Source organism: Cyclopterus lumpus, chromosome 14, assembly GCF_009769545.1.
Source record: "Cyclopterus lumpus isolate fCycLum1 chromosome 14, fCycLum1.pri, whole genome shotgun sequence".
Lineage (NCBI taxonomy): Eukaryota > Metazoa > Chordata > Actinopteri > Perciformes > Cyclopteridae > Cyclopterus > Cyclopterus lumpus.
Window position 1 is genome coordinate 3031657 of NC_046979.1, and position 23371 is coordinate 3055027.

At 46.1% G+C, this 23371-nt stretch overlaps 2 protein-coding genes across 4 annotated transcripts; both read right to left on the bottom strand.

Moving 5' to 3' along the window:
* Positions 1-1005: 1005 nt before the first annotated feature.
* camlg (calcium modulating ligand) lies at positions 1006-5905 on the bottom strand. The gene is made up of 4 exons (XM_034550700.1): positions 5666-5905; positions 2871-3316; positions 2695-2760; positions 1006-2236 (listed from the first exon to the last, which is right to left on the bottom strand). Exons 1-4 carry the CDS (start codon positions 5817-5819, stop codon positions 2021-2023), a joined length of 882 nt encoding a protein of 293 aa, XP_034406591.1. The 5' UTR covers positions 5820-5905; the 3' UTR covers positions 1006-2020.
* A 1227-nt stretch (positions 5906-7132) lies between these two features.
* On the bottom strand, positions 7133-23206 carry sec24a (SEC24 homolog A, COPII coat complex component). Of its 3 annotated transcripts, none has more exons than XM_034551129.1 (24): positions 22833-23206; positions 19348-19950; positions 17586-17756; positions 17228-17305; positions 16616-16681; positions 16031-16215; positions 15748-15935; positions 15498-15600; positions 15029-15152; positions 14240-14349; positions 13991-14103; positions 13770-13888; positions 13363-13418; positions 13044-13250; positions 12827-12950; positions 12241-12399; positions 11892-12065; positions 11687-11797; positions 11029-11204; positions 10800-10937; positions 10531-10635; positions 9199-9291; positions 8995-9098; positions 7133-8463 (listed from the first exon to the last, which is right to left on the bottom strand). In XM_034551129.1, exons 1-24 carry the CDS (start codon positions 22891-22893, stop codon positions 8349-8351), a joined length of 3483 nt encoding a protein of 1160 aa, XP_034407020.1. In that variant the 5' UTR covers positions 22894-23206; the 3' UTR covers positions 7133-8348. The 3 variants fall into 3 exon arrangements, with proteins under 3 accessions (XP_034407020.1, XP_034407019.1, XP_034407021.1); XM_034551128.1 differs by having other exon boundaries at positions 15029-15155; XM_034551130.1 differs by lacking the exon at positions 17228-17305 and having other exon boundaries at positions 15029-15155.
* Positions 23207-23371: the final 165 nt, after the last annotated feature.

A 23371-nucleotide genomic window follows, 5' to 3' on the forward strand; every position in this document is an offset into this window, starting at 1 on the left:
TAAAATGTGAACATGTTTAAAATTCTGGTAAAACAACAACAACAACAACAATAAAATATATATAAAAATCATGAAATATTTGTATATATATATATATATATATATATATATATATATATATATATATATATATATATATCAATATTTCATGATAAGAATGCATGTTTTACGGTAACAATGTTAAATATCAAAGATAAGCAGTGTAAAAAATGTAAAAAAAATTATATGGAAGATAATTTAATAAAATATTAGAATATTATAATGACAAATCTGAAATTTGAAGACATTTAAATTTTTGGTAAGAAAACGTTTTGGTAAAAAACTTCAAAGTGCAAAAGATATGTACATATAAGCAGTGTAAAATGATGTGATTGTTCATGTTTTTTATAAACATTTAACAGTTTTACTGTTAGATTTCTGCCCAAAGTATGTCCGTATCAAGTTTTAAGACTTTTGACTAATCACAACACATTGCATCACTCCAGATATAGTTTTTGGACCCATATGGGTCAATAGGATCTTGCAGCACTGGAGGTTATTTAAGTGTTTATACTAGTTTTATTATGAATGCTTATATTTGTACTCTACTACTATTTTAATAAGTTTAAGAAGACAACTTGGTCTATTACCATGGTGTTTTATGTTGTGCAAATAATATACAAGCTCAATTATTATTACCTTGTGGGCTTTATTTTAATATTTTATCAAAACTTTTAACATGTATTTTTTTGCGCAAGGCAATTCTATGCATATAAGCCAGCATCACAAATGTGCGTTGTGGTTCATACGGTTTTCCTTTCTTCCCATCTCCTCCTCCATCAATTACAAAATAATAACACTGATTACAGTGAAACACTTCATTAAAATATCCTTAATTTATCTTCGATACGTAAAATTGTCCCGTGTATTATAAACATTATAATATATTGGAATATAGTGAGGCTCTCCAAATCAAATCATAAAGTACCGACAACGTCTCTGAATGAAGTGAAGAGTCGAAACAGATGACGTCACACAAGTAGTCGTATTTATTTGGTTTGAATCGTCCCGTTACTCGTTCCCGTCTTTGAGGCGGTTTACATCACGTCGACACTGAAGTAAAGATCCTGTAAACGTTGTCAAAAACAATCGAGTCGGTCAGACGAGTCGCAGGATGAAATATATCGAGAGAGAGAGAGAGAGACAACGCTACCGCACAGGAAGAGAGTATATATGGAACATGTATGAAGCAGGAACACGTCACCTGAACTACTCAACACAAACTAAACACACCTCTGTTTGAAGCTTCCTGCGTTTTTAAGCGCAAAAGAAAACACTTTTATTTTTTAAAAACACCAAAAAAAAAAAAAAGGAAGAGAGACTTAACGCAACGTCAACGTGAGGAAATCCGTCACGACGTAAAACACGGAACATTACTGAAATCCTCTTTTGATCTCCCACTGACGGAATCGGATGTGGAAATGTTCCCCACAAGAAATGTGTCTTTCGTCCTTAAATATTTTACTGTAAGTGCTGTATTCTCTTCTTTCTAGGTCATACGTGGCAAAGAGGAGGGCCACAGTTAGATAAACAATAAATAAATAAAATTGTGAGATGTTTTGAACACATATTAACAAAAGAATGAGAAAAAAAAATCTGAATTCTGAGAATAAATTCAGAAATAAAATGTTCAAATGTTGCAAAACCCTTTTATGTAATTACACTTTTGTTTAAAATAAAAGAGGAAACTTTGCGTTGGTGCCATCGGTGGCCATCCACCGGTTGAGGTGCAGAGGTGACGATATCATGCACCACGGGAAAAAAGCTTTACGCTGATTAATTAGAATTAATCATTAATTATAATATCAATTCACATACATTTTTTTATTTTATTTTACTTCATAAGCAGCTTTCCCCTAAAACAACAACCTCTAGACTCTACGGTCAAATGTAGCTTAGCACGAGTGGAATCCTGGACGCGCGGCCCTGATGGTGAGCCAGCGTGGACTCGTTGGGGGCGACAAGAAAGGGGGGCGGGGGTTTACGGAGATCCTCCCGGGTCCACCAGGGCAGTCTCTGAGCCGACGAGCAGCAGGATCTCGTGCGAGAGGATGAAGGTGAAGAAGTAAACGCAGAGGTCGGCGAAGACGTCGCCCATCCTCCGGTAGGTGTCCATGGAGCGGTTGATGACCTCGGCGGGGATGCCGGACAGCAGCAGGGCGGTGGTCAGCACGGTGGTCTGAGCCTTCTTCTCGACCTGGGAGGAAGAGGAGCGAGATGCAAAAAAAAAAAAAGACACGATAACGCGCGGAGAATGTTGTCAAAACTAAAAGCCGCGACTCGTGAGAAACTGTGAAGTGTGCAAAGAAGGAGAAATAAATGTAACACAAGTGGAACATGAGCCAACCGTAACTACAAAGAGCTTTAATTATGTGTTGATTCTGGCGCCCCCTGTGGACGAACGTGGTAGTGTCTCCAAGTGCCAGGCTCCCTTTAGAAAACCCCTTATTTTACTGCAGCGGGGTCCGACAGTCCTGCTTCTGGTTTATTAAATGAAGGTCCGTTATAACCAGTTCAAAGTTCCTCACAGTAACTTTAGCGTTTATCTAAATCATGTGTGACACCTCCAACTTAACATTGAACACACATGATGAATTTGAGTCTGTAACGACGGGAAAGAGCTCATAAAATAAAATAAAAATAAAACAAACTCACCTTTGGAAAGTATTTGGAGAGCCCCATGTAGGCCAGCTCGAGGGTCAGGAACGGAGCGAATATCGACTGGAATGAGAAAAAGGAGACAGAAGAACGACTCGTTTCACTTCTTCACGTCACGGCGAGAGAGAGAGGGAGAGAGAGAGAGAGAGAGAGAGAGAGAGAGGCGGCCTCACCAGGAACGTGCAGACGAAGCCTCTGGCGAAAACGGCGAGCAGGACGCTGCCGATGAGCCGGAAGAGTCGGAAGGGATCGAACTCGTCCGCCTCGGGCGCCCCGTCCTGCGCCGGCTTCTCGTTGGCCAGCTGGCCGCGCAGTTTCATGGCGTCGTCAAAGCGGGACAGGTACTTCTGGAGGCCTCGGTGCGGGGAGCCGCCGATGTCGTCCGCCGGGCCCCGCTCCCCTCTCGGCCTCTGTCGGATCCCCCCGACGCCGTCGCCCGCCGGCTCGCCGGAGTCCGGCCCCGGCGAGCCCCTCCGCTCTGGCGTGGAGCCGCGGGAGCGACTGATGAGCCCCGAGGCCTCCGACAGGAAGGGGGACGGCCTCTGGGAGGGCGACCACGGCTCGGTCCGGTCCAGGTCCAGGTGGAACCGGGGCTCCGTGGGACGCAGGAGCGCCGCGGCTGAAGGAAAACATCAGATTTAACTGGAGCTGAAAGTCCATTAATTGTTTAATTAAATTTAAATTTAATAAAGAAAAAACTACCTAGATCTTCTACCCAGATGTGGTCCTAGTCTACCCAGAACTCCTTAGATGTGGTCCTGTTCTACCCAGACCTTCTACCCAGATGTGGTCCTAGTCTACCCAAAACTCCTCAGATGTGGTCCTGTTCTACCTAGATCTACTACTTAGATGTGGTCCTAATCTACCCAGATCTTCTACCCAGATGCGGTCCTAATATACCCAGACCTTCTACCCAGATGTGGTCCTAGTCTAGCCAGATGCGGTCCTAATCTACCCAGATGGGGTCCTAATCTACCCAGATGTGGTCCTAATCTACCCAGATCTACTACCTGGATGTGGTCCTAGTCTAGCCAGATGCGGTCTTAATCTACCCAGATGTGATCATAATCTACCCAGATCTACTATTTGGATGTAGTCTTAGTCTACCCAGACCTTCTACCCAGATGCGGTCCTAATCTACCCAGATGTGATCCTAGTCTACCAGATCTTCTACCCAGATGCGGTCCTAGTCTACCCAGATCTACTACCTGGATGTGGTCTTAGTCTACCCAGACCTTCTACCGATGTGGTCCTAGTCTACCCAGATGTGGTCCTAATCTACCCAGATGTGATCCTAATCTACCCAGATCTACTACCTGGATGTGGTCTTAGTCTACCCAGACCTTCTACCCAGATGTGGTCCTAGTCTACCCAGATGCGGTACTAATCTACCCAGATGTGGTCCTAATCTACCCAGATGTGGTCCTAATCTACCCAGATCTCATACCCAGATGTGGTCCTAATCTACCCAGATGTGGTCCTAGTCTACCCAGATGCGGTCCTAATCTACCCAGATGCGGTCCTAATCTACCCAGATGCGGTCCTAGTCTACCCAGATGTGTTCCTAGTCTACCCAGATGCGATCCTAATCTACCCAGATGTGATCCTAATCTACCCAGATGCGGTCCTAGTCTACCCAGATGTGGTCCTAGTCTACCCAGATGCGGTCCTAATCTACCCAGATGTGATCCTAGTCTACACAGATGCGGTCCTAGTCTACCCAGATGCGGTCCTAGTCTACCCAGATGCGGTCCTAATCTACCCAGATGCGGTCCTAGTCTACCCAGATGCGGTCCTAATCTACCCAGATGCGGTCCTAATCTACCCAGATGCGGTCCTAGTCTACCCAGATGTGATCCTAGTCTACCCAGATGCGATCCTAATCTACCCAGATGTGATCCTAATCTACCCAGATGTGGTCCTAGTCTACCCAGATGTGGTCCTAGTCTACCCAGATGCGGTCCTAATCTACCCAGATGCGGTCCTAATCTACCCAGATGTGATCCTAGTCTACCCAGATGTGGTCCTAGTCTACCCAGATGCGGTCCTAATCTACCCAGATGTGATCCTAGTCTACACAGATGCGGTCCTAGTCTACCCAGATCTTCTACCCAGATGCGGTCCTAGTCTACCCAGATCTTCTACCCAGATGCGGTCCTAGTCTACCCAGATCTTCTACCCAGATGTGATCCTAGTCTACCCAGATGTGGTCCTAGTCTACCCAGATGCGGTCCTAATCTACCCAGATGCGGTCCTAGTCTACCCAGATCTTTTACCCAGATGCGGTCCTAGTCTACCCAGATCTTCTACCCAGATGCGGTCCTAGTCTACCCAGATGCGGTCCTAGTCTACCCAGATGCGATCCTAGTCTACCCAGATGCGGTCCTAATCTACCCAGATGCGGTCCTAGTCTACCCAGATGCGGTCCTAGTCTACCCAGATCTTCTACCCAGATGCGGTCCTAGTCTACCCAGATCTTCTACCCAGATCTTCTACCCAGATGCGGTCCTAGTCTACCCAGATCTTCTACCCAGATGCGGTCCTAGTCTACCCAGATGCGATCCTAGTCTACCCAGATGCGGTCCTAATCTACCCAGATGTGATCCTAATCTACCCAGATGTGGTCCTAATCTACCCAGATGTGATCCTAGTCTACCCAGATGCGGTCCTAGTCTACCCAGATCTTCTACCCAGATGCGGTCCTAGTCTACCCAGATCTTCTACCCAGATGTGATCCTAGTCTACCCAGATGTGATCCTAGTCTACCCAGATGTGGTCCTAGTCTACCCAGATGCGGTCCTAATCTACCCAGATGCGGTCCTAGTCTACCCAGATCTTCTACCCAGATGCAGTCCTAGTCTACCCAGATCTTCTACCCATAATCTGCTGACGGCATCTCAAACCACAGCAGTATGACGAGGCCACAATAGAAGAAGAAGAAAAGACCGGATCCGTTGTGACGTCATACCGTTGTTTTCCTTCTCGGGCTTGGTGAAGCCGACGATTCGGTTCATCCGGTCCTCGGAGTTCATGAGCAGCTTCCTCCTCCGGATCTCGGCCCTCCTCTGCGCCACCGACAGAGAGCCGGGCGTCTCCCCCTCGGTGGCCTCTCCGGGCTCCATATTCGTGGATCTCACGGGCAAAACAAACACACACACACCGGACAGAACGACTGCTGCGAGCCGTTGTTTCTGCGGAGGGACGGCGCACTGTGATGACGTCAGCGCGCCACCGGGGTTTATTAAAAAGAAACTCGACGCTGACTTGCAAGAAACATATTGGAGGGGTTAAAATGTTTTATTTATTTATATATATATATATATATATATATATATATATATGCTACGTATAATTACAGTTTGTTTGGCTACATATTTGTATCATTTGTTAGTTCATTTATTTATATATATATATATATATATATATATATGTCTGTATTTATAAATGTCCCATTTATTATTTATAAATGTCCGATATATATATATATATATATTTTTTAAAATAATTTCAACTAGCTATTCCACTATTTTATGAGAGCAAAAGTACAGAAAAATAGTTGATATTATATATTATATCATTGGAATATTTTTTTTCTTGTGCATAACAAAAACCTTCAAATCAATTCAAACAAATGTCGAAAAGTACAAATAAAAGGATCATTGTTCTTGAAAAATTATTATTTAAGGATTATTGTTTAACAAAAAAAACTATCATAGTTTTTTGGCCATTCTCAATCCGGATTCAAAAAGGTGTTCATTATTTTTTGCAAAAACTGGAACGAGTGTTCGTCTTTTCATGATTTCAAAGTCTGCATAACAAATAAAATATGTAATGGTGTGAATTTAAGACTGTTAGAGATTACGAAGACATATTTAAAATGTGTATTTAGAGCTTTAAATGATCAGGTGTGCTGTGCTCAGTTATTCCCGAGAGATAATCCCACGTGTCGGGTACAAGTTACCTTTCCGTTCAGTTCGACTCAAATCCTTTTGAGTTCACCTCCTGCAAACCTTTTATTTTTAAAAACATAAATTTAGTCCACACCTTTGAAATTGACTCTGTTCAAACACAGGCTATATTTTTATTTTCATCTTTTTTTTTTTTACTTCTTTTGTTTTTAATGAAAGACAATTTTGTGCATTAAGGCCAAAACATATCCGTCTGTTCCTAAATACATTTTTTTTTTTTGCTTATATAATACATAGATTACAAATTGTATGAAATCGGACCCAAAAAAATAAAATGAAAAGAAAGAAAAGAAAACCACTAAATTCACGCTCAGTTCAGAGAAAAACTGACTATTATTGGTCCAAATTCTGCTTCATATTCTTCTCCTTCATAAACACTCCCCAAAACACACAGCTACATTTAAAAAGCCCCAAACATTGTATTTCCTTAGTGTCATTTCACCTTAATAATTATACTAAAAATCATCAGCATTTCTTCAACTTTATTTAATGCGGTCTTTTTCAATATACAAGTATCAATAAGCATGATTAAAAGATCACAATGGCTTTGTTATGTCTGTGTTAAAGAATTTCCCATATCCTATTATATTAAAATATTTCATATATAGAGTCCGTATTTAAACAGAGGTTTAATAATAAAAAGCGACTTCCCGTACAAGGCAATTATATAGAATTCAATCCGATCGGGAGTGTCATAAATTAGATTATCGGAAACAAAAAAAAAAAACGATGAAATAAATGAACCAACGGAACAACGACGTCGCCCGAAAGGCGTCGTGGGCGTCCAAAAAGAGAGAGAGGGAAAAAAAAGAAAAGAAAGAACAGGAAGGATGACAGTTTCTGAAGGACAGATCAGACCAATGAAAACGACTTCCCGCCGCCGAGTCCACACATTCAACGCAGCGATGGCGGTCTACGGATTTATTTCGACACACACACACACACACACACTTATGACTGAGAAATGTGTAAAAAAAAAAAAAAGGAGAAGAAAGCACACGTTCTGTCCTTCGGGTACGATATGAAGAGTGTTGTTAGAGCTCAGGTGTCAATACTACCTGTGACGCTATAACAGTCTTTAAGTGCAGACACACCAAACGTCCTCTTAAACCCCATTTTTAAGCACGCACACACACACACACACACACACACACACGCACACACACAACTGGTTTTTTCTAGTAAAGACGACTGTGCTTTTTGAACAAAAACACTTCAGTTTGCCCGGCCCGTATCTGAACGATACCTCAGTAAGACAGCATTGTTCTATGAGAATAAACACCGATTCATTCACCCCGTCGACACACACACACACACACACACACACACACAAACACACAGTCACCATCTTGGATTTCTCGCATTATAATTTTTTCTCTTCATTTCTTCTTCAAAAGAAAAAGAAAAACGCTCCGGCCGGTTTTAAAAAGAAAAGAAAGAAGAAAAAAAAAAAGGTGTCGAACGAGCTCCAGAATCGGTTCTTTCGTCGCTCTCCGTCCGTCACGGGGTTCAAATCGAGGAGCGAGAGAGAGAGAGAGAGAGAGAGAGAGATGGTGCAGCTGGAGATGGAGCAAGAGGCGTCCTTGAGTCTGACTTGCGCGCACACACACACACTCCACGTACACACACACACACACACACACACACTGATTAGCGTCCTTGCCTCCACAGTCCCACTGAAGATTATTTGGAGATTTGCTGCTGGAGGTGGAGCAGGAACTCGTAGTACGAGAGGGCCGACTCCGTCCGGTCCTCGATCATGTTCTGCATGAAGGTGGGCTTCAGCTGGCTCTCGTCCCTGAGAGGGTGAGCGTGAAAGAGTGAGAGAGGAGGAACAAGAGTGAGAGAGGGGGGAAAAAGGAAAAGAGGGAGTTAGCCGTAGTTCTTCCATTTCAAAGTGGGAAGGGAGTTCAAGTAGGCTGCTTTTTGGGATGAAAACGTAGAAGATCTGCAGATCGTATGCTTCTAATTTCCCCCAATTATTAACATTATTCTCACGTCTGAGAAAGAGAGAAAAAATATTTTTAAAAAGCCTCATTGTCCCGAAAAAGCCTTTAAACCGCTTTAAAGTCAGTGTTAATCTTGTCCTTTCATTCTATAGTTAAAAGATAAAAACAATTTAAATTATCAGGAAATAAAAAAATATATAGTATTTCCTCGTAGTATCCATCAGCCTCGTTTGTATCGTTATTGCTTTTAACCATGTACGGTGCCTTTAAGTACCTTTTAAAGTGCTGCACAAATAAAATACATTATTATTCTATTATAATAATTAACTCTCTCATGTCTATTTTGTTTTCCTGTAACCACATCTCAGGACGTCGCCCACCTGATGACTTGCAGGGAGGGGAAGAACGGCCTCTGGTCCCTCAGCCAGCCCACGAACGCCCTGGTTCTCTGCGACTCGGGGGTGTCCAGCTCAGGGAGCAGATACTGAGGAGGGGGGGGGGGGGGGGGGGGGGGTGATGCAATGAGTGAAAACTGCTTTTTTATTTTTGGTACGGTTTGGGATGGATCTGGAAACTTCTCCTACCAGGTTGTCGGGCACGGTAGCGTAGCTCGGGACTCCCAGGACTTGAGTGAGGAAGTTCGGGTGGCAGTTGCGTCCGATCCACAGATACATCACCTTTTGGGAACACAAGACGGAAATATTAAATACAAATCACAGGTAACTGGGAAATAGTCTGGCATCGAGAGTTACTGGGTGCTTAAAATAAAAGATGAAGCCTGTACGGATGTTTCAATGAATGCCCATGTCGTGGTACATGACGTGGTTCGTGACGTAGTTCATGACGCGGTTCGTGGTCTGCGTCGTGGTTTGTGGTCTGCGTCGTGATTCGTGGTCTGCGTCGTGATTTGTGTCGTGGTTCGTGTCGCGGTTCGTAATCTGCGTCGTGGTTCGTGACGCGGTTTGTGACGTGGTTCGTGGTCTGCGTCGTGGTTTGTGGTCTGCGTCGTGGTTTGTGTCGTGGTTCGTAATCTGCGTCGTGGTTTGTGACGTGATTCGTGGTCTGCGTCGTGATTCGTGTTGTGGTTCGTGTCGCGGTTCGTGGTCTGCGTCGCGGTTCGTGTCGGGGTTCATGGTCTGCGTCACAGTTCGTAGTCTGCGTCGCGGTTCGAGGTTCGTGACGCGGTTCGTGCCGCGGTTCGTGTCGCGGTTCGTGTCGCGGTTCGTGTCGCGGTTCGTGGTCTGCGTCGTGGTTTGTGTCGCGGTTCGTGTCGTGGTTCATGGTCTGCGTCGTGGTTCGTGTCGCGGTTCATGGTCTGCGTCACAGTTCGTAGTCTGCGTCGCGGTTCGAGGTTCGTGACGCGGTTCGTGCCGCGGTTCGTGTCGCAGTTCGTGGTCTGCGTCGTGGTTCGTGTCGCGGTTCGTGTCGGGGTTCATGGTCTGCGTCACAGTTCGTAGTCTGCGTCGCGGTTCGTGCCGCGGTTCGTGCCGCGGTTCGTGCCGCGGTTCGTGGTCTGCGTCGTGGTTTGTGGTCTGCGTCGTGATTTGTGTCGTGGTTCGTAATCTGCGTCGTGGTTTGTGACGCGGTTCGTGACGTGGTTCGTGGTTTGCGTCGTGGTTTGTGACGTGATTCGTGGTCTGTGACGTGATTCGTGGTCTGTGACGTGATTCGTGGTCTGCGTCGTGATTCGTGTCGCGGTTCGTGTCGCGGTTCGTGTCGCGGTTCGTGGTCTGCGTCGTGGTTCGTGACGTGGTTCGTTGTCTGCGTCGTGGTGCGTGTCGTGGTTCGCGTCGCGGTTCGTGACGCGGTTCGGGGTCTGCGTCGTGATGCGTGTCGTGGTTCGTGGTCTGCGTCGTGGTGCGTGTCGTGGTTCGTGGTCTGCGTCGCGGTTAATCTTAAATCTTAAAGCTCCGCACCGTGCCGGCGTCCATGAGGAAAGCCGCCTCCCTGCTGAGCTTCTCCACAGACAGCTGCAGCACTCTGGGCTGAGGGACGGTCCGCTCACTGATGTTCAAAGCTCCCTGAGGAGGAGAGGAGAGACGATTACTCAGAGACAAGCCGACACTTAAAACAACATGAATACAAACAAACAGCTAAGAATCAAACAAAGAAACACCTAGATGTAAAGTGTTAAGGACTAACTAATGGTCCTAAAACGTGACTCCATCTGGGATTACGGCCTCACCTCATCGCTCAGGTCGTCGACGCGGTAAAGAGCCGGGTGGATCATCAGCATGGCGTAGACCAGCGGCTGGTACTTCAGCTGACACATGGCGAACAGCCGGTCGTCCAGCCGGGTGCTGGTTCCCGTCCTGAAGGCTTTCTGCAGGACGCATGAAGCGGGATCAGCGGAAAAGCTCGACGGGAGCAGTTAAACAAAGAAGTCTGAGGTTTCGCCGTTTTCGTGGCCTGACCTGTTTGAGCAGAGCGAGGATGAAGAGGGGGAAGAGCCGGAGGCAGGCCGGGGCCAGCAGGCCGGGCTGCTGGATGGTCAGCACCGACTGCCGGTACGACGTCAGCGAGTCGATGGCCGCGTTGGTCATCGCGTCTCTGGCGTCGCTCAGACTGGCCGTCGCCGAGCGGTCCACAGCTGGAGAGAGAGAAAAGGGGGGGGGGGGGGGGGGGGGTATAATGATTATATTATTGTGTACTTTTTTATTTTGATGCTTTGGCAGTATTTTGTTTTGAATTTAAGATCAAAAGTTTCTCCGAGCTCACATTAAATCTGATTTTAACACGAGCACGACTTTGCAACATGAATAGTATTTAACTTAGTGTGATGTAGAAACCCTTTTTAATTAACATGTTTTGCATATTAACAGGTTCTAAACTTTTTAATTTGGGAGAGAAAGGGGCACACACACATATATATATATATATATATATATATATATATATATATATATATATATATATAAAAATATAAAATGTATTTATATATAATATACATTTATTTATATATAAAAATATATATAAATAAATAAACATATATATATATATATATATATATATATATATATATATATATTAAAAAAGAAAGATAGTCCCGGACCACGACAGTTTGGTACCCACCCATACACGCCAGCAGTCCAGTGATGGCCTGAACATCAGCGCCAGCAAAGATGTCCGACAGAGAATTGACCACGGGGAGACACAAGGTGTGGACACGGATCCTCCTCTCACCTGGAAGACCACAACACATGTTAACAAATCAACCACGGCCCTGTGCGTGTGCGTGTGCGTGTGCGTGTGCGTGTGCGTGTGCGTGCGCGTGTACCTTTGCTGGACGTATAAAGCAGTGCGGCCTGGAAAGAGACGACTTGCATGTCGTCCAGGTTTTCCTCGATGGACATCTGAACCGCGAAGCCGGCGTCCGGGTTCACGTTGGGGAGCGACAGCAGATCTGTGGAGCGCACAAAGAAGTTTCCGTGGAACGTGTGGATGGACAGACCTGCAGAGAGAAAGAGAGAAAGAAAGAGAGAGAGACAGACCAAAATCAAATCAAGCTGGAAGGAGGGCACACACACACACACACACACACAGACGCATCTTTGCACTTTGTAAAATAAATAAAATGTATCGTATAAGGAACATTGTTAAAAAGCAGCCAGCGCTATGAACGGGACCTTTGGTGCAGCGTATCCTCATCACGGCCTCGAAGCCGATCTTTCGGGTCAGGTATCTCTTCAGATCCTTCTGGAAGCACTCCACCTGGGCGGGGGTGTGCTGGTGGTGGTAGGAGGGGTAGTAGTAAACGCTCCCTGCCGAGTATCTGGAGATGCAGCCTGGCAGAGGGAGGGAGGGGGAGAGGGAGAGAGAGAAAGAGATAACAAATAAAGTCATCTGCAAACACTGCTTTGGAAAACGTGTTCCTGTATCCGGCTATTTGCCTTCAGCGAGGATGTATTAGTGTGTTTTTCCAACCACTAAACCGACTTATTTTACTAGTTATGAGTATTTTTAGCCCATGGCGATAACAATAAAAAGTATATCCTCGTCCAAAGTTTGTAAGCGATAAACTGTGGTTGCTCCAAGCCTAAAATAAGTATCAAGCAAACACATATTATTGCCCCATGAACTTTAAATGTTTTGCACCCTGTTTAATGTGCACAACACGTTCTAAATGTGGCTCTCATGGCGAAACCCGAATGAGCAACGTCAGCTCAGTGTTGGGTATCGAACACCTCCACCGCTGAGCCCCCCGCGGCTTACCGAGCGACGCCAGGTCGCAGTACTGGGAGCTGAGCAGGAACAGGTCAACCGCCACCTGCTGGCCGGAGCAGTCCAGAGCCAGCTTCTTGTAGAAGTCCGTCGCCGGCGACAAGTGCTGGACGTCCTGAAAGAGGAAAGAAAACGCACTGCATGAAATATTTCTGCACAAAAACGCACGTCGAGTTCTGGAGGAAAAATCCCGACGCGCAACGCTCACCTTGGCCGCCGCCCGCTGGTTGGGGTCTTCTCTGGACTGGAGGGTCCCCACGCCGAGGTTAGGCAGCTGGGTCTGAAAGATGGACATGCGCCCGCCGGTGGGCAGCAGCAGCTTGTAGGCGGCCTGCAGGGCCGAGCCCAGGGCGGACTGCGTCTCCATGGTCTTTTCAAATAAAGTTGGCAGGCTCTTCAGCAGATCCTGCACAAGCTGAAAGACGAGACGTGAACGTTAACGACTACTCAAATAAAGAAACGCACGACTACGCCTGAAAGTCATGTATTAAGAGGTTTAAATGTAATAAAAGGGACATTTTACTTACTTCTTTGCATTCATTGAGGTTTACTAGAAGGCTGTCTGGTGTTGGTAAAAAGATATCTGAGGAGCACAACGGTTATTATTACTTAAGCATGCATATATATATATATATATATATATATATATATATATATATATATATATATATATATATATATATATATATATATATAAACAGTCATACACACACACACACTAATATTGTGCTAGTAATGACAAGTAATTCATTTAGAAAAACAACATTATTTGTGGTCCAGTTGAACGTAATCTTGGTGATTGTTTTCTCAAATATCGCTAACATTTGTTCATGTACGTATTTCTGCACACACACACACACACACACACACACTCAGCCTGCGTCCCGTTGCCGTGGCAACCAGCGCTGATGAGCCGTTTGCTGCGTGGCCTCACCTTCGATGTCGGACACGATGAGCATCTGCGGCTGAGAGAGTCCCTCCTGGAGGTTGTAGAAGTGGATGGTGCTGTCGAAGGTGATGAAGCCCACCTTTGTCCGAGAGTCTCCGGGAAGCCTGCGACACACACACACACACACACACACACTTGTTAAAAAAAATAAATAAACCCGCTGCGACGTCGTCGCCGCCGGCTGCAATTCGAGCGTTTAAACGTACGCGTTGATGTTGTCCAGCAGCGACTGGCAGAACACGGTCAGGTAGCCCGTCTCCACCGCGTTGTGGGACACGTCCAGGATGAAGAGGTAGACGGCCGGCTGCGGTGGCCTCAGCTGGGTAAATCAAGGTCACATCGAGGTCAACGAAGACCATCGGGCGCACGGCATTTCGTTTACAATCTGGACACGTTATCTAGTTGTTTAAGTAAATGTTGAGGTTCTGAACGAGGTGAGGCCCGGCGAAGCCTACCATGTATTCTGAGGGCGCGATGAATTCGATGGTGGCGTTCTGGACCTCGGGTCGTTTGTGTGGCTCTCCGTACGACCGGCTGACTGGGTTGTACATGAACTCCTCTGGAACTACACACACACACACACACACACACACACACACACACACACACACACACACACACACACACACACACACACACACACACACACACACACACACACACACACACACACACACACACACACACACACACACACACACACACACACACACACACACACACACACACACACACACACACACACACACACACACACACACACACAGAGACAGACACACACAATCTAGTGAGATTCCGATTCTCACGTCAAGGAGGGTGAATCATTCCTAATTTACATTAAATTATTGTAAAAAAATGTATCCCCATATTAATATATCTTTATATAAATCAAAAATAATAAATCACTACGTATTCATCCAAGATGCAAAGGCATGAATACGTTTAAAAATAAATAAATAATAAAATAAAGTAAAAACAATATATTTGAAGCAGAAGCTTTGGTATTTGACCAATAATAATAATAATAATAAATTTAAATACACCAAAAGTAAACGTCCACACGGGTACAATAATTTAAATAAACACAAATTTCTCTCATTACAGAACAAAGAAACGATGGCTCTCATAAGCCACCAGCTGCATAACGTCTGCCTGGTCGTTGCTCTGTTATTAATATACATAAGTGTCCACAGTGGCTCTCTCTCCGTCTCTCTCTCTCTCTCTCTCTCTCATCACGTTCTCACCGTCATTGACCCGAAAGCACAGGTTGCACTTCCACCTCCTCTGGTCCAGGAACGAGACGAAGGGGTTGATGTAGGTCCTGCACGACCGACACCTGACGATGGTGCTGGACGTCACCACAGGAAGCTGCTGCAGGGAAATCCGGAAAATAAAAAAAAAAAAAGAAAGAAAAGAAAAGCAAAACACTGTGAGAGAAGTTCCCTCCGGGGTTTACTCGCAAATTAAAAAAAAAGATAGTTTGGTGCAGGAAAAAAAACCAACAACTCATGAATCTTCCATCGAGAGCGGATAGCGGTGCGTTGTTTAGTCGACAGAAAACGGGTCACATATCACATGAATACCACCAGTCAGCTTAGTTTCAGCCGATATTTTTAACCCGATCACCTGAATAATCTAAGAATTATTTTCTGGAAGAATAAAAATAATAAAAAAAATGTAAAATAATAAACAAGTGTTGATATCAAGTGTTACCGAGAGGTCTTTGAAAGGGTGCAGCAGCAAGCCGAGCGGCATCTTGGCTTTATTGAGCAGTGACTGAGTCTGAGGGATGCTGGTCAGCGTACTACGAAACACCCTGAAGGGAGACACACACACACACACACACACACACACACACACACACACATTAATGCTTACGCTGGTCAGGAGGAAAGAAAACAGCGAGCATTTCGTACCCAAAATGACATCACAGTAATATCAGTTTTAAAAGTGCGAGGCTTACTCCGGGTGGCAGTTGATCTTCTGCAGGTCCTGCTGGAGGCAGGGTGTCGGGGCCGGGATGGGGGTCGGTGGCAGCAGGTTCCTCTCCTGCAGCAGGTTGACCACTCTCAGGGCCTCCGGGGTGGTGGACTGGAGGCTCATGGCCGCCAGGGACGGGCTGAGCTGGGCCGGCCCGGGGCCCCCGTGTGGCTGGGGAGAAGGGAGTTGATCGATTTACCCAAATGACCAATCAGCAGCATGGAGGGCCACCCCGTGCTTTAATGGGTCACTCGGCTGGGACTCACCTGCTGGTATGGCGGCGGTGCTTGAGTGTAAGGCTGCGTGGCGTGCTGCATCGCAGGGTGCATGGGGGAGGTGGCGTTGTGTGGCGCCGAGGCGTTCTGGTACCCGGTGTTCTGGTACCCGGGCGGGAGGGAGGGGTAGTGGCCCAGGTGCAGACCGGGTGTTCCGGGCTGGGGGGGCGGGACACCTGTGGGAGGAAAAGAGGGGAGGGGAACGGAAGGAGGAATCAAACCCACTGAAAGCTGTTATGTAATATCTAAATCCCATTTATGACTGATGCCAGTGTGTGATCATAATTGATACAGTGACATTAAAACGGGAGTGAAGAAGGGGTTAAACATGCAGATTACGCCACAGGAGTTTATGAATGACTGGGTTTTGATCCTAGAAAGTTTGATATATTATTCACACACACACACACACACCGATATGAAAACAAGCGGTGTGGTTCATGCAAAGCATCTCCGGGGTTACAAAGCATCCACTAACAAGCGAGAGCCGCACTTCGAAAAACAGCAAGCGCGTTATTTATTGAAACATCCTGAATCATCGTCGCACAATATATTTTAAAAAGAAAGCGGCCGTACCCGTTTGGTTGTCGACGTGATTGTAGCCGCTCGGCGCTGCTGGCGGGCCGTTGCCAGCCACTGTGCCTGAGTCAAAACAAACACACATGGGGGTGAGGATCATTTCTGTGACGCTTTTCCTGCCACCCACAGGCGATGGACACGGAATAATAATAAGATACGATCTACGGTACAATATGCACATGAGGAGGACACACAAAAGACTACAATAGTTGTAATGCCGACGATGGGAAGGGAAGAAGAGTCGTAGGTGATGTACAGGGGGTTTGGGGGGGGGAATGGATGACGGCTAGAGGCAAGCAAACTACTGACAGGAGATCAGTTCCCAGGGATGCACCGACGCACCGACGTCAACGGAACGCTGCGCTTAAAGCCGCGCTGACACCCGGCGACGTGAGCGCATTACAAACTAATGTTGTGCGTCTCCAAACAGAATGCCGCACGAAGTCACACGGTTTTATTTGGTGAATATTTTCAATTTACGTGATGAAAAATAAATAATAATAATTAGTGCATCCCTGGATACATTAAACAACAACAACAACAACACAGAGAGGACAGGATGGGCACGGGAGCACGGACACTAACAGCTGCAGAAAGATTTGGCCACACCTGGACATTCAATATCACCCTCCGGGCAGTCGTGCTCAGCGGGGGGCAGAGTGCTGTTAACGGCCCCCCCGCACTGAGCTGGCATGTAGAGGGAAGGAGGGGAGGAGAAGGGGAGGAGGAGGGGGGGGGGGACAATGGAAGGCGATAGGAGTTAAAACAACACTTATAAAAAGGGCATACAGTTAGACAGCATCACCGACGGCGTCATTAACTCACGATACACTTTAGTGTCTTCAGTGTTCCCACTAAGCAAAGTTCAAACCTACATGTGACCTCCGCAGCGCTGCAGGCGGTCACACCTGAGGACGAAGCACAAATACAACCGCATTTTAAAAATATATTTTAAAAAAGAGCTCACCATCTGCTCTGGGTGGTGGAGGTGTGGCATTGGTGGCCATTGGGAGTCCAATGGGAAGCGGTGCCGGTTTCATAGTTGGTGGTGGTGGGCCTGTGGGTGGGGGGCCGTAGGGAGCTCTGTTTGGTTGGTATGCGTGGGGCGCCATGGGAGTCATTGGTGGGGGTGCGGTACCTGGTGAAAGAAAAAAAAAAAAAAAAAAAACACACAACGACGATGATTTTAAAACTCAATGATGACGCGAGTATCATAAACGTAGGAGGGGAAAAAAGAGACATGTGCATCTTTAAATGACAAACCAGCCTTGGACTCAGATACACTGCATGACTAACTTGCCACTGATCAATAAACACGTAAAGAACGTCCACTTGTGTGTAAGAAGGAGTGCCCGGCACCATTTCCTATAAGCGACGTTTGCTTTGCACAATGGGTCAGCTGGCAGTGACAGAAAAATGTTAAGAGACAAATTATAAACGACTATTTATCTACAGGGAAGAATCTATAATCTCGGGGACAAAACGACATCAAGAGTGTCCAGACTTAACTCGATTTAGAGATTAGACTGCACGATAACGACGCGTGATATTCCTCTTTGCTTCATATTTTTTTGGGGGGCATTTCATACGCGCAGCGCGGTCTTCTTCCGGAACATTTTACTGACAAAATACTGTTGACATTGGAGCCTTTAAGCAGCTCAATGAAGCCCAAACTGTTCCAACAGATTATTGCGGCTGTCAACATCGAGCGCACACACACACACACATCTGCACCGAGAGCTAAAAAAAAAAAGTCTCCTCTCACTGCCCCCATTGTACTGGGGAAGATATGCCCCGATGGTGCCGACGCCATCGGCAATCTTCAAGCCACTATGACCACGGAGATTAACGGAGAGGCCGGGGGGCTCGATCATGGGACCTCTGCTTCTGAGCAAAAAGTTAATTCAAGGTTAAATGACAACATCAGCCGGAATTACGCAACCAACTTCAAAAATCGGACGGCGTTACTGACGACTTCTTGAGTGTTTTTCCTTTAGTTTTAAGATCACTTCTCAGTGGAGACAACCCTTAAAAAAGGTTTTAATCACTACCTGAATCTATCTAAAAAGATACACGCGTGTGCATCCGGCTAATGAACCCAGAAGAAAGAAAAACATTTTAGCTATAACAACCAGCACCGGAAACTGAAACCATTTCTTTCTTCTTTTTTTTAAAATGTTATCCTGAAAGCCACGTCACGCTGCTGCTACGCAAGAGTCACATTGGAAAGCAATAAAGATCAGATGTGAACTTTGTTCAAATTCAGAGTAGAAAGGAGTTCCTGTGCCTGGGAGGGAGCCAGAGGCAGCAGCCAGACAACATGTTGGAAGCAGGAACAGAGGACAAGGTCCAGCTCCAACGCCGCAGCAGCATTCTTTGGTGTGAATGTCTGCGGCGCGCGGCGGTGAAAGACGAAAAAGGACGCGGAAAAGAGACGAGACGCAGTAATGGTGCTACAGAAAGGTGCTTAGAGGGGTGGCGGTATTTAAAAAAAAAAAAAAATCAATACAATACATTACCCACATTGCAGTGGTTAAGTAACAGTGACCCTGGAATGAATGGGCTAAAGTTCATTGGTCTGATTTATTGAAACTCGGAAAGGAGTGAGTCACCTTTTTATTAATATGACCCAAGGAGCGCCTGCATCATTACATTATCTTTTGCTCCCCAGCTCTTCTCGATGTGACTCGCGTATGGACGGTACAGTTTAAGAGCCCGTGCGTTCCTACCTGGCTGGGTATATCCGTGCTGAGGGCTTCGGGACATCCCTGGGCCTGGTGGCTGGGTGACATTATGGGACACGTGGGGGGGTGGCGGCGGTGCAGGGCTGTAAGCCGTTGATGGCGGTGGCCCTGTCGAACTTGAAGCTGGGTTCACGTGACCAGCCACCGGGCCGCGGGGAGGTGTGCTGATGGTAGCGGGTGGCCCCATTGGTTGGGGAGCTGCGTTATACTGCCACGCTGGAGCCATAGGATGCTGGGGGTTTGTGTAGTAGCCACTAGAAGACACAGCAGGAGGGGGAGGTGTGGCGTGTGCAGCGGGCACCCTAGGACCAGGGCTGGCAGACTGAGGAGGGGTACGGGACGGAGGACCTCCCATTAGAGGCCTCGTCAACAGCGACTGGCCTGACGCAGCTGGGTAGGATGTGTGCGGTGGGCCGGGCTGGTAGGAACAGACCGGGGTGACGGGTTGGTATGGCCCAGAGGGGTAGAGTCCAGGGTGTGCGGGTGGTGGGGGAGCTTTGGCCTGCATTGGATTGTAGGTGGGTTGGTGTGCCATGCCGTACCCGACCCCCGGCAGCTGCTGCGGGGCAACTGGATTCTGTGAGGGACCTGGAGAAGAGAGGATGAATAAATACAGGCACGTTAGAAAATCTATGCAAAAATTCAGTTATTGCATATTTTTGGGAACCAAGACACAAACTATCAAAACCCGACAGACACGTCACTCCTGGAAAAAATAAAATGGTGAGGTCGCAGACTGAAACAACCCAAACTTCTCCACAAGCAAGGGGAACATGCTGGACCCTGAAGAGGATGAGCCTCTAACTTAAAAAAAAACTGTTGTCCAGCGCTGTTGGACTTGCTCTTGTGTGCCAGATGATCTAAATGATGGTCTTGTCGGCATCATGGAACACTTCTGTTGCGTAGCCTCACATTTAAAAAAGACAGACGAAGCCAGCAACGCAAAACACATTTTAGGGCTTTCGTTTGGGATCCTAAAATGGGTTTAAATCCGAGTCACAGTTCAGAAAGGTAAATGAAAGACAGATGGCACTGTCCTGGGAGAGACAACACGACAAGTGAAAACACTCATTAGACCAATGAACCGACAGCCGAGGGTCTAATCTCTTTACCTGGATTTCATTAACCGTGATCTGTGCGGGGCTCTAAGCCACGCCTGACCTCACTCGACAGAACCCCGTAGCGTAAAAACCACCACCGGAGACTTCGGCTCCCTAAAGAAGGCTTTGATTGGATATCGTGCCGACATCAAAACCGTGGCGTTTGTTTGTGAATGTCAAAAAACAAGAACCGTGGCGTCAAGAACTTAAGAGCCCCCCAAAAAAGACATCTCAAATAGATCCACTGGTATCCGCTTAGCCCGGGGAAACTTAACTGGAAGCCGAGCTCAGCGAGTGGGAAGGAATTATAAAACATTCCCATCTCGAGGAACAAAGATAACTAAAAAGACACGTAATCCACATCAAATATGTGTCTAAAATTGTTGATTCAGAAAAAACCTAGAGGCGTCATCAGAGCTCGTCAATCACAAATCAAACCACTAAACAGGTAAAACAGAAAGGAAGTCATTTTGTTGCCATTTATAATAAGAATATGCAAGATTACTGAATAGAAAACCCTCAACTATGGGCGTACTACATGAAGCGTACTATATTACAACTGTATACATGTCAGCTGTGGAAGATATATGTGATATGTGGAGAAAATATATAAATTGATGGACTCGTGATTGATTATAAAAGATATGAGTCATCCCATATGAATTGTTGATTCACATTACAGATATCCCGTTGTAACAATTAATTAACAATCATTGTTCTGAGAACTCTTCATCAGCTTTAGTAGCTGAAATGTTTTTCACGGATCGTTTCTGTTGTCAGGAACACATTGTTTTCAAATCTAATCAACGACCGGATTCAAAAAGGAGATAAGAACACAATTAAGAAGTAACGAATGTTTTAGAAGTTCAGACACAAATCACAGTTTTTGAAAAACCACCTGCAGCGTTATGAAGAAGAAGAAGAAGAAGAAGAAGAAGAAGAAGAAGAAGAAGAAGAAGAAGAAGTAGCTGAGCGAAGACAACATGGTCTTCTGTCTTAAACAACAACCTGCAATAGTTAAACTGAGTTATCTTAAATCAGGAAGCGTAACCCAGGTCAAGATTACCCCCTCCCCCCTCCCCTACAACAAGCCAGTTAGCAAACAGCCCTCAAGACAAGCTTGTTGCTGTTGCTTCATCTGCACTTGTAGAAGAGGTCTCCTTCACATGCAGAGATGATGGACACTTCAGAAAACCATACACAAACACCCTTTGGTCAGCTGTCGTTGAGGTCGTTTTCCCCCTCAGCATCCATGAAAACCCCCGAGAGAAATATGAGAGTAAACTCAAAGTGAAAGGAGGCAAATTGGATGAGTCTGGAGAAAGCGCTCGCAGCCACACATCTGGATCATCCCCAATGTGCCACATGTACAGAAAAAACAAAAATGTTCTCCACGCTATCTAGGTTTCCATGGATCGTGGTTATAACTGGACCCTGGTCCTCCTGCCTGACACCTACTGCCATCATCATCATTATTATTATTATTATTATTAGTTGCATTGCCAATAGCATTATTATCACTGTTATTCTATTACATCCACTGTTGCTGTTATTTTTGGCAATCGTAACTTTTTTCATCACGCCTACTACTCTCATTATATGAATATTTTCTGTCATGTGCATTGAATGCGTTGTTCATTCTGGTCACATGAGATCCATCACACTTCTGTCCATCGCGATAAGAGGGATCCTCCTCTGTTGCTCTCCCGAAGGTTTCCCGGGACAGAGGATGTCGTACGTGTACAGATTGCAAATCCCTCTGGGAGGCAAATTTGTAACTTGTGATTTTGGGCTACACAAGATAAATTGAATTGAAATCTAGCGAGTACTGCAAAACCAGCGAGGGGGCAAATACACCTGTGGATGAGATCGCTCACCTGCAGCAGAGTAACTGTGCAGGAGAAGCTCTAAAAAGTGACAAGTCAAAAGCTCGTTGGGTCGTTTTATTATGACAGGAACACTCCTGGCTAACTGAACAGCTTCACAGGACAAGAACACGAGCACAGATGCAGCCGCTACTGAGAGAAGATGGTGCAACAACTTCTGTCTTAAAGGTTATGACACCTGTTGACAAACCATAACTGGTTAAAGTAGAGTTAGTCGTTTTTACCATCTTAAGTCATGAAGGTACGGTCAAGATTAACCCCCATGTAACCACAGGTGACAGCTGGCTCACGCTATGCTAACGTTAACTTAAGTCACAGCAAGCCGGTGACGGCTGTTTGCTAACTGTCAGACAAACAGTTAGCAAACAACCTTAAGACACTATTCAAGAAAGTGCTGCTAGCTTCTTACTTGCGTTTCGCCAGATAGCTCGCGTTGAGCCACTTTGCCTTGATCTCCCGTTAGTTGCATTTTAATGTTACTTACCATTTGCATACGTCTGTCCCGTCCCCGTCCCGTTCTGGGAATTAAACCCCGCAGTTGACATCGTGAAAACAGACACCAGGACTTAATTTAGAGAGGTGTGCTGGGGTCGGCTAATAGCTTAGCTGCGTCTTTAGCTAGCTAGCTGGCTGGCTGGCTGGGTAAACGTTCAAACCTGTAATTGTGATGGTGAAGGTGACGTCTCCCAATGTCTTAAAAAGTGAATTTGCCGACTAATTAAGGCAATCACTCGGCCATGGCTGTTACCGAAACCCCGCTCGACAACCTACAGGTGAGTGACGACAGGCCTAGTCGGAGTAAATCGTGTGAGACGCTTCTCCTCTTTCACCGGAAGTTGGGATCACCCAGGATCAACGTAAAACTCGTCGGGCATGCGCAGTGTGTACACGTGGCATTTCCGCCGGTGCTCTTGGTTTTTAAAGTCGTAATGGAAACGAGAGGATGTTATTCAGTGTGATGAAACCGGTCAAATGTCCGATAATCTGCCCAGATATAATTTAAGAGTAATTCCTGCCTGCAGT

Coding starts and splice junctions, on each gene's coding strand:
- camlg (XM_034550700.1), bottom strand. CDS start 5,819: ATGGAGCCCGGAGAGGCCACCGAGGGGGAGACGCCCGGCTCTCTGTCG. Junction 3,317..5,665: donor GCCCGAGAAGGAAAACAACG/GTATGACGTCAC, acceptor GTTTTCCTTCAG/CCGCGGCGCTCCTGCGTCCC. Junction 2,237..2,694: donor TCTCCAAATACTTTCCAAAG/GTGAGTTTGTTT, acceptor TCTTCCTCCCAG/GTCGAGAAGAAGGCTCAGAC.
- sec24a (XM_034551128.1), bottom strand. CDS start 22,893: ATGTCAACTGCGGGGTTTAATTCCCAGAACGGGACGGGGACGGGACAG. Junction 12,951..13,043: donor ACCAGCGGGCGGCGGCCAAG/GTGAGCGTTGCG, acceptor TTCCTCTTTCAG/GACGTCCAGCACTTGTCGCC. Junction 9,292..10,530: donor TCCTCATGGACGCCGGCACG/GTGCGGAGCTTT, acceptor TGTTCCCAAAAG/GTGATGTATCTGTGGATCGG.